Genomic DNA, 11,099 nt, shown 5'->3' on the forward strand with positions numbered 1-11,099 from the left:
CACTAGATTCTTTGCTTCCGAAACCAGTGTATCGAACACTAGTTTTATACACACTCTGACAATCTAGACAAGAGCATTAGGCCCGGAAATTTGCTACCAGTATGCCTCGATTATGTACATATCTTACTTTACCAATAAACCAGACTCGATTGAAGGCGATTCCAGGACAAGTGATTGAAGCCTTTCAACATAATTTCTCAGAGTGCAGCTAGAACTTTTCAAAACAGAAAGTATCTCAAATACAGGATTTTCCCCCCAAAATAATGCTTATTCCGAGGCTAAGGCTTAATTAAAAAATCTCCGGTTTCAAATGCAAAGAACTGATGATTCAATTACTAGTTCGGTGTTAGATATCAACACCTGACATCTTACACCGATGTTCAAAAAAACCTGTTTTGCAGCAACATCTAATACCGGTTTTGCAGCAACATCTAACACTGAACCTGGTGATTCAATCATCAGATGCTTTGCAACCAAAACCAGTGTTTCAAACACTAGTTTTATGTAGGGCTCGAGCCGAGCCGAGCTTTGACCTGATCAAGCTCGGCTGGCTATAAAATTAACGAGCCCGAGCCGAGCTTTGGCTTGCTCAATGAGCTCGAGCCGAGCTTCGAGCTTGTTTCAAGCCTAAAATCCTCTTTGGACTTGGTTCATTAAGAAAATTATCTAACCATGAATTGTTTGTGAGTAAATCGTTAATTATATTTGTGATAATAACTATTTAATTGTGTACATAAACAAGCTCACAAGCAAAGTTCGTGAATAAATAAATAAACAAGATGCTTACAAATAGTTCGTCTATTACTCATTTATTATGTTTGTGAACGAACTCATCTAATAGTAAATGAAATAATATTAAGTTTAGATATTTATGAACTAACACAAAACTATATAGTTTTTTACAAATCTAAAATTTGTTCATAAATGTTCTAATCGAGCCTGCTCGCGAGCTTTGGCCTGCTCAAACTCGGCTCGTTTACGAACCGAGACAGTAAATCGTGCTCACGAGCGACTCGTTTACAAATCGAGCCAAGCTTTTATCGAGCCGCTCATGAGTGGCTCGGCTCATTTACAGCCCTAGTTTTATACACACTTTGACAACCCAGATAGGAGCATTAGGCCCGGAAAATTTGCTACGAGTATGTTTCAATTATGTACAAATCTTACTTTACCGATAAGTGAGACTCGAGTGAAGGCGATTCCAGGAGAAGTGATTGAAGCTTTTCAACAGAATTTTTCAGAGTGCAGCTAGAACTTTCATTTTGCAAGCTTTGTACATCAGAAGTAGCCTCAGAATCCACTGCTTTCTTAGTCAGTAAATCATCATGAAACATTTTGAGTGCATCTGTTGTTGAAAGAGACGCCATAGATTCATACAAGGCCTGATATTCATCTCTCTTTTCTTGTGTTTCAATCAGTTTTTGTTGTAATCCATTGGGAAGGCAGGCAAGTGCACTTTTATAGAGAGAAAAAGATCCACAAAATACAAGAAAAAACAAGCAAATTAGAACAAAAAATGGTGAAAGAAGACATAGCAAGAACTAGATTATTCATTTTTTATAAGGGATAAGATACCAAAATAGGTCTATGGTTTTTTGGGAAGTATCATTTAGGCTCCACGTACAAAATAGCACCAATATAGGCTTAACGTTTAAAAAAGGTACCAATTTAGGCATTGCCAACGGGACTAGACACGTCATTCATATTACTCCGTTAAGTTCTGATTTCTCTCTCCACGTACAATTGATAGAACTTAACGGAGTAATATGAATGACGTGTCACGTTCCGTTAAAGAGGCCTAAATTGATACCATTTTTCAAATGTTAAGCCTATATTGGTGCTATTTTATAAGTGGAGCTTAATTTGATACTTCCCCAAAAACCGTAACCCTACTTTGGTATCTTATCCCTTTTTTAAAGAAAAAAGACGTATTTAAGCATCTAATCAATTCAAATTTTACTAATTAAGCCCATAATCTGTTAGTTAAATACATCAAGTCCTTCGTCATTATCTTTTAACACATTAAACTCTTGTTCTATTAAAGGAATACATTAACCCTTGATCAATTATTTTTGAACACCTTCAGTACTCTTCCATGGTCCAGTTATGTTGTGATTCAAACTCCGGTTAGCACACATGTCATTGTTTTAACACGACGTCAAATAATCTTTTCTAACAACATACCATGTCAAGCTTTAAAATTACCTTACCACATGAATCCTTGAACTAACTTTACTCAAGTAAAATAACCAAACTCATTTAGGTCAGTTTAATATTGCTCTACCGGATCCTAAAAGCAGTTTTTCCAGTTAAAAGAAGCGTTCCGTAAATGTGACAATGTGTTCAAAAATATATGACTAAAGGCTTAATATATTTATTTCGAAGATCCAAGACTTGATCAATAAAAATTGAAATTATCAGAGGCTCAAATATGTGTTTTGCCTTCTTTTTTTTTTTTTTAACAATTGATTTACCTGGTGACACCTCTAACAATACCCCAATCATATCCTGGAATCACTGATTCTCTGAAACCGACATTGAATCCCTCTTGTGCAATTGCTTCTTTTCCTGCTATAATGCCATCACGATACCCAATCTGAGAGCAATCAAAACGATAAGTTTTTTAGGAAAATATGGAAGGGATAAAGTATAAAATTAGTCCTATAGCTATTGAGGGATAACAGATTTACGAGAAATTTTACAGTACTCCGGAAGTAATACTTCCGACCAATCAAAATCGTTTTGAATACCACTACATGGGCATGATGGGTAGAAAGAAAAAATATATATACATGTGTTATGAATTGATTGGTCTAAAATTTTCCCAGATTTACACTTCATGTATAAAACCGTACAATGTCTACACTAGTATTTTGTAGATGAAGCAATTCCAGATTCCATTTTTCGTAAATCCAACATAAACTCATGTTTCATTAATTTGGTGCACCACCTAAGTTACATTTAGGTTGCATTGTTTCATACATGGAGTCTGCATTTGTTCTCCCAGATAATCATGGGGTCAAATTTGTATTTTAGGTGGTGCCTATGTAGCACGGATACGACAAACGTTATTTTTAAAACATAACCTTCATAAAATACCATTCAAACGACAACAGACATGGACACAAAATGCTAGGAAAGAGGAGTGCCTGTGCAGCATAGGGTGGTGCATATATGAAACGAACTGAACAAAAAATTGACTGTGAGAAAAGTTATTTATAAAACATAGCCTTCATAAGATAGCCTTCAAACGAGAACAGACAAAACGCTATCAAAGAAGATTGTCTGTGCAGCATAGGGTGATGCACATATGAAACAAGCTTAACAAAAAATTGACTGTTGGATCTAGCATAATGGAGTCTGAAATTGCCAAACGTTGTGCAATGTCAATACTAATATTTTATAGATAGAAAAATTAGCAATTTCAAACACCATAACGATAGATCTAACATAAGCTCATTCTGTTAATTTAGTTCCATGTATGCACCACCTAAATTACACTAACATGGCATGGTTTCATAAGTAGAGTTTAAATTTGTTCTGCTGATAACCATGGAGCTAAATTTGAGTATGGAACTAAATTAATGGAAAATTAATTATTGGATCTTCGTTAACGGAGTATGAAATTGCTTCATCAACATAACTTTAGTACTAACATAGGCTTTATAGCTGTAGTCTAAAACTTTTCTCCCCAAAAACCAAACATAGAGATAAATTTATGCTGCACGGAAACAGAAACTGAAACGGATTCAGACACGGACAAGGAGAAAACGTTATTTCTAAAAATTATAGCTAACAAATGGAAATGGAAACGGAAATGAAAACGAAAACGCTACTGAATGAAGCTAAATTCAAACCTTATCCCAAACTGAAAATAAGAAAGATTACCGTATGAAATTCCTTGCTTCTTCTCTCCCATTCCCTATTCAAATCAGATTCCTTATCCAATTCCTCATCGGAACCACCCCAAAACGATCCATCTTCATCCTTCAAATCAGCTACATCACCGCCTGAAGCAGAGTGAGCTAAATTGCTCAAATTCATATGCAAAAAGAAGAGCTGGAATGAACCTTTTAACTCATTATACACTGAATCGAGATGCTTACCGATGGCGGCGTGAGATGGATTCTGTGCTACTTCTGAATGCTGCAAACTTTCCGAGTAAAGCTCCTTCGCGAAACTTCCTTCCATCTATATCTTCAATTCAGAACAGAAACCAAGTGTTGAACTTATTCTTTTGAAGAGCAACCTTCTGGTCAACTAAAAACGGAGATAATTCGGCGGGAAGGAAAGGGAAGTGGTGGAGGAGTTTTATCGGCGGGAACGGCCAAGATAGAGAAAGAAGTTGCGGATGCGGATGCTTGGATTCTTGGATGAGAAGTTGTGGACCGCAATTGGGCCTAGCTGAAGCCCATTTCTTGGGCTCTAACGGAAGCCCATTTCATAAGAATTTGAAATGGTATGCTTGTTCCAGGGAAATTTACATAGAAATTCAGATTTGAAAAATTATTTACAATTATGTCAAATACTAATATAAATAATGTCAAACTAAACAAATTTTTTTTTTTTATATATTTTAAATAGGGATGGCAACGGGTAGGGTATCCACGGATAATGTCAATCCTAAACCCTTACCCTTTTATTTTTTAATTACCCATACCCTTCCCATTACCCTAATGAGTATATGTTTTGCATCTCATACCCTTCCCATTTAATTCGCGGGTACCCGCTGGTACCCTTACCCATTAAGAATCAATAAATAAAATAAAAAATATTACAAATTTAACAAAGTATAAATTTAATAAATCATCGATTTAAAAATTGAACAAATTAAACCTTAATCAGTAAAAATAAAATAGTTTAGTGGTATCACTTAATGGTTAAAGAACAAAAGGTTAGTATTCAAATCTCACATCTTACATCTAAAACACAATAATATTTTTTAATATATATAAAATTTATAGCGGGTAACGGGTATCGGGTACCCTAGGGGGTCTTCCCATACCCGTCCCATTACCCTAACGGGTAATGGTTTTGATCTCATACCCTTTTATACAGGGTACGAGTAGTCCCATTAGGGTCGGGTAGTACCGGGTACCCGTTGCCATCCCTAATTTTAAAAACTAAGTTTTATGAATTAGCAATCTAAAATATATTTATTAAGGTTTATAATTTATGAATTGAGATTTATAAATTATAAAATAATATCATACTTTTTTTTTTGTGATTTGTGATGTATTGAGAATTAAGTTTTGTAATATGATTTAATTGTAATTTTGTATTCATATATGATCTTTCTGCAAAAAGCACGTATTTTTAGGGTAAAATACATAATAATCAGGACTGGTATTACCAGTGTCTCAAACTGTTAAATAAATTTATTTAAATGTCAAATTTGGTGGGTTTTTACATATTTTTAGGGTAAAATACATAATAATCAGGACTGGTAAATTATTTATAAGTGTCTCAAGCTATTAAATAAATTTATTTAAATGTCAAATTTGGTGGGTTTTTTAAAACTGTTTTTCCCCTGCAACTGATTGACTGAAAATTTGACAAAAATAAAAATAAAATTATGATATTCTGATATTTTAAAATTTAAAATCATATATTGATAAAATATATAAAAAACGATTTTCATAATTGTAAATAAAAATAAAAATCTAATTTTTTTTATGTAATTTCCTCTTATTTTTAGTATTAGAAAAAAAATATTAACACGGTCGAAGTTGATGGGGGCAATAAAAATGTATATGATCAATTAACCAGTTCATAAATAAAAAATATCAATCGGTTTTATCCCGTTAACCGTATATCGGTTAATTTATTGCTTCAATATATGTCGGTTAATCATTAGTGATTTTTTAGAAAGAAATTACATTTAATCTATAAGCATTCACTTTAAATATTAATGTATAATTATTGAAATTCAAATTCTTTTCTTTGGTGAAATTTTTTAGCGAAAAAAAAACCACAATTGAAGTTATTTAACTTATCTGAAAAAAAATAACAAAATGAAATATTTAGGTAAAAAAAAAGTGATTGAACAGAAAAGAATTCAACTTTAATATTATTACAATTTTTTTTTCTAAGATTAAGAGCTCAGTCTTGATCACATGCACCTTAACAAGCATGTAGAATTTGCTCATTCACCGTTAGATTTAGGTTTATTAGAATCCTAAGGTGGAAATTCAAAACATCATCAGGCTTAGATTTAATAAGCTTATATCTAACGGTGAATGAACAAATTCGCTTGTTCATTAAGGTGCATGTGAAAATTCCTGGTAAGAACTATAGGTATCAGTTTATTATTAAAAAAATCACAATTTTCAAAATATAAAGCATAATACCTGTTTGGATTCCTAAACTAAGATTTCAAAGTCAATTAGGACCTTAAACTATTAAAATCATTAATTAGATCCCTGAATTAAAAAAAATCATCAATTGAGTCCCTATTATATACAAAAATCTTCAATTGAAGCCTCATCTAAAATCAGTCGATTGAACAGTTTTAGACTTTTTTTCTCTAAACCTATTTTGAACCAACAAAGAGATTATTACAGTCTATATTAAATAGTCACAGTTTCTGAATTTAGGATATAGCGATGATTCAATTGATGATTTTTGTTTAGTTCAAAAAACTAATCGATAGTTTTGATAATTTAAGATTCTAAATAATTTTGAAGCTTTAATTTAGGACCAAACCGATGTAATGCCCAAAATATAATGTTGACATGTGGAAGCATCTTTTTATATCTTTAAAAATAGAAATCACTGACAGAAAAAGTTTCCACTTTCTTGCACGTTTCAAAGAAGTGGTATTTAAAACCATTTTCTTAACTAATTTTCCTTGATGTATATTGGCCCATCTGATTGTCTGTCAAATCAAATCATGGGTAAATTACACCCATAGTCACTGAACTTTATCCACTTTTACATTATAGCCACTGAACTTCATTTTTTCCCAGTATAGCCACTGAACTTTACACTTTTTAACATCGGTGGCCACTTAATGTTTCAAAACGACCGTTGACGGCTAAAAATAAAAACTCCAAATCATTAATGATATTATAAGGAACTTGAATTCTTGAAAATTTTCGTTTTGAGGTCCTTTGGGTGTTGCTTGGTTAGGGGAGAGAAAGTGAATTTTTAGACAGAAAAAGCTCCAAAAAATCTGATTTTCGAAAATAAAAAATGTGGTTTCATGGTAAATGTCGTTCTTAACAACTTTAATTCTTGAATATATTCATTTTGAGGTCGTTAACGGCCATTTTGAGAAGTTAGTTAAAATTGAAGGCCATCGGTATTAAAAAAAAGTGTAAAGTTCAGTGGCCATGGATGTAATTTACCCATCAAATCATTTGACACAAAATGTAATGAATTCTAGTAATTATGGTTATCAACATTTTTAAGCAATTAAGAATCAAATTAACAATATCCTAATAATTTATTAATCATTTTCAAACCAGCACTAAAACAGAATAAAATTAATTCATGTGATTCTTCATTCCATCCATGTAATCTTAATTATAATATAAAGATCTTCTCATATTTTTATTCATACCACTTTGTTTTTTTAATGATTTAGTTTTTGTACTTCTGTATTTTGATTGGATTTGTATACTTTTTGTTTTATTTATTTATTTAAATTATTCTTTTAACCTTTCACTATTTAATAAATATATATATAAAAGATGAAAATAGTATATGGGGATACAATTAAATATATAGAAAAAAGATAGAAAAAATTGAAAAAAAACCATTTGATTTTATTGATTTTCAAATAGGGGAAGGTAGTATTTGTTCTTGCAAAAAAAAAAAAAACATTTCCTTTACAAATTTAACAAAAATAAATAAATATGGTTAATAATGTTCGTCTTTGATAATATGATGTATTTCAATGATATAACACGTTGACTTCTTGACTTTGTTTATACGGCACAATAAATATTGAATTTTGATAAACTTGATGACGTGACATATTGACGCGATGATTTAACATGTTGACTTGATGACAAGAAAAAAAGTGTTAGTAAACTTCTTTTAATTGGCATTGATGTGGTTGAATCCTTAAATCTATTTGGAAACCTGTGGTTGGAGAGAAACAAGGTCAAGGAGGGGTCGTTGTCCAGTTACCCGTTCTGATACTTAAGTCGATGTAAGATAAGATGTGAGATGGACAAAATAGTAAATTAAAGCTAAGATGTAAGCTTAATGAATGAACAAAGTATGATATATTGGGTTGTGCTTACTCTATTTATATTGTGATCAACCTAAAGAAGACGGTTATGAGTATAGGAACTAGATGTGCTATGTCTCACCTATTGATACATGAATGTGTATCCAGATATTAGGGTCAGATATCCCGTAAGGCCACTAGACTCACGATTCACGGGATTGGACGCGATTGCTTTAACGGGGTGGATCATTGACGTCTTTCAAGACTTCTCGAGTCACGGTTTCTAATAAAGAGCTGTATTGACCAATTTTTCTATACTGGCACCACATGTTCCCTTTCTCCGAGTACTAGTTCTGGTTTCTTAAATGCCACGTCCCATAACTTACCACAAAAAATATATATGTATATACAGAAATTTTCACATGCACCTCAATGAGCAAGTGAATTTGCTCATTCACCATTAGATATAGGCTTATTGAATCTAAGTCATAGGATGCTTTGAATCTCCACCTTAGGATTCTAATAAGTCTAGATCTAACGGTGAATGAGCAAATTCTACATGCTCATTAAGGTGCATGTGATCAAGACTGATATGTATATATATGTTTCCCAAAGATCCAATTAAATAAAAGTAAAATGGCAAAGAAAATAATAAGGCTTAATACATCATTTGTCCCCTAAACTTGTCCAAAAAGCTTGATTGGTCCCTTGAACTTTCAAAGTGTCTCGATAACCCCATCAACTTGTATAAAATGTTCAATTAGCTCCCTGAACTTGCGTAAAATGTAACCAATTGGTCACTCGGTTGCAAAAAAGTAAGTTAAATGCGGAAAACGTATTGCACGAGTCTTAAACAAAGTAAAATGACCAAAATCGGAGTATACGGTTCTAATATTAGAGAAGACAAGTTGTATAGTTGAGCAAGCAATAACTTCATTTTTAATCTATTTTTTTAATTATGTAATAACATTCTAAGATGCATGGAATACATCTTTCATATTTAACTTACTTTTTTGCTACCGAGTGATCAATTGATTACATTTTCCGCAAGTTCAAGAGGCTAACTGAACATTTTATACAAGTTGAAGGGCTATCGAAACACTTTAAAAGTTCAGAGGCCAATCAGACTTTTTGGACAAGTTTTACAAATGATGTATTAAGTCCAATAATAAAATTATGCCCAAAAAGTAATTCGAGATTGACTGGCTACATAATTGTTCACCATGTGGTAGCATGTGAAAATGAAAAAAATAATTTCTTGTTTGTTGTTTCACCAATTTTGTGAATCTAATCATGGTGTGAAATGTCCAACTAACTTTAAGAGTCATTATAAAAAAACAAAAACAAACTGTAAGAGTTATTTTATTTTATTTTATTTTGAAAAATAATACCATAATGAGGCTCTTAATTTTTTTATTTTTATTGGTTGAACTATTGATATTTCATTGATACAGATGAGGAGATGATTTTAATCTTAAATCAATAAAAAAGATTAAGGAGTTAATCTCGAGTTTTACGGACTAAATTTTTAGGAAATCATAAATCCCCAATTGTTAAAGGTGACTGACCTGAACAAAACTTCAAAAAAGAAGATATAATTTTGATTTGATAAAAGTTGTATATCCTTACAAAGAAATAAGCTTATATATATATATATATATATATCTCCCAAATAAAATGTAAAAGACCAAAAAGCTCTGATTAGGGTTACACATAATAGAAAGTGATAGGGGTAGAATGGAAAAGGAATACACAAATGTCATCTAAGTTATTAACAGTAAATACATGAGTGGCAAAACAGTAATTTTCAAATTGGAAAAAAAAATTGGGAGCTTTGCCTCAAGATTCAAATGTGGAGGATTTTCAACTCCCACGGCGTGTGAGTGAACACACAAGGCGTGTGGGTCAGTTTCTGCCCAATGACGTGCGAATCCCGCCCTTCCAAGCCTTGTCACAGGCTCCACTTGAACCAGAATCCACTACACATGACGTGTGGGAGGGTTGACACGCCGTATGAGGAATTTTTGTGCATTTTCTTCACATTTTCGTCCGTACTTTGTATCTCATTCTACTCCCTTCACCCGAACTCGAACTCTTAAAGTGATATTTTGGTTGAGCTTGTAATTGATAAAAATAGCACGGATGGTCCAACCTAACCCGCTTATTAATACTAATTAATTAATTGAAATATTTATATATTAGTTATTTACTTTTAAGTATAAATTTAATTTTTTATAATTAATAATATGTATACATTTTTAGGTGGATTTACATATACTGGGTTTGCGATTTGAATTTTTAAGCTTGAGTCCAGTCCAGGCCGATCCGAATCCATCTAAATTAATATCGAGCTGAGCTAAACTTGGATTGAGTATTTATATAAAACAGTCTGTTTGGTCCGATCCGAACCCGTTCCATGTAAATGTCTAGTTTAATTTGATAATTTATCTAATTATACTCACTAATCTAATATGTAAAACATAAGAATTAATAAATTATTTATCTTAAATAGAGAAAACCTCAAACTCACAATTATTAATTATTTTTGTATTTAACTCAAAAAAAAAAAAATCTTGGAGTAGATATTTTTCTTTTTTAAGGTAGTTTTTGACTTGGCTATCTCCTTACATAAACTCTTAAATAAAAAAGGAAGTAACCATCTTATTTTACCTGAATTTTCTCACATAGATCTACCAGAATTTACTTCCCTAAAAATCTCAATCAATGTAAAAAAAAAAAAGTAATTTCCATCTCACTTTCCATGCCAAAACATTTATTATTACTATATATATATATAGAGAGAAATATAGAGAAAATAAAAGAGAACTTTCTCTTTCTAAAATCAATATAATCTCAGAATACAAAAGCATAATTGATGTTTAGAAGGTCAGTTAAATAATAAATTAAATAATAAATTAAT

At 31.8% G+C, this 11,099-nt stretch overlaps 1 protein-coding gene across 1 annotated transcript; it reads right to left on the reverse strand.

Moving 5' to 3' along the window:
- Nucleotides 1-790: 790 nt before the first annotated feature.
- LOC136221739 (uncharacterized) lies at nt 791-4,352 on the reverse strand. Its single transcript, XM_066009175.1, has 4 exons — nt 4,107-4,352; nt 3,889-4,010; nt 2,475-2,596; nt 791-1,455 (listed from the first exon to the last, which is right to left on the reverse strand). Exons 1-4 carry the CDS (start codon nt 4,189-4,191, stop codon nt 1,164-1,166), a joined length of 621 nt encoding a protein of 206 aa, XP_065865247.1. The 5' UTR covers nt 4,192-4,352; the 3' UTR covers nt 791-1,163.
- Between the last annotated feature and the right edge of the window lie 6,747 nt (nt 4,353-11,099).

The sequence above is a fragment of the Euphorbia lathyris genome, chromosome 3, assembly GCF_963576675.1.
Source record: "Euphorbia lathyris chromosome 3, ddEupLath1.1, whole genome shotgun sequence".
Classification (NCBI taxonomy): domain Eukaryota; kingdom Viridiplantae; phylum Streptophyta; class Magnoliopsida; order Malpighiales; family Euphorbiaceae; genus Euphorbia; species Euphorbia lathyris.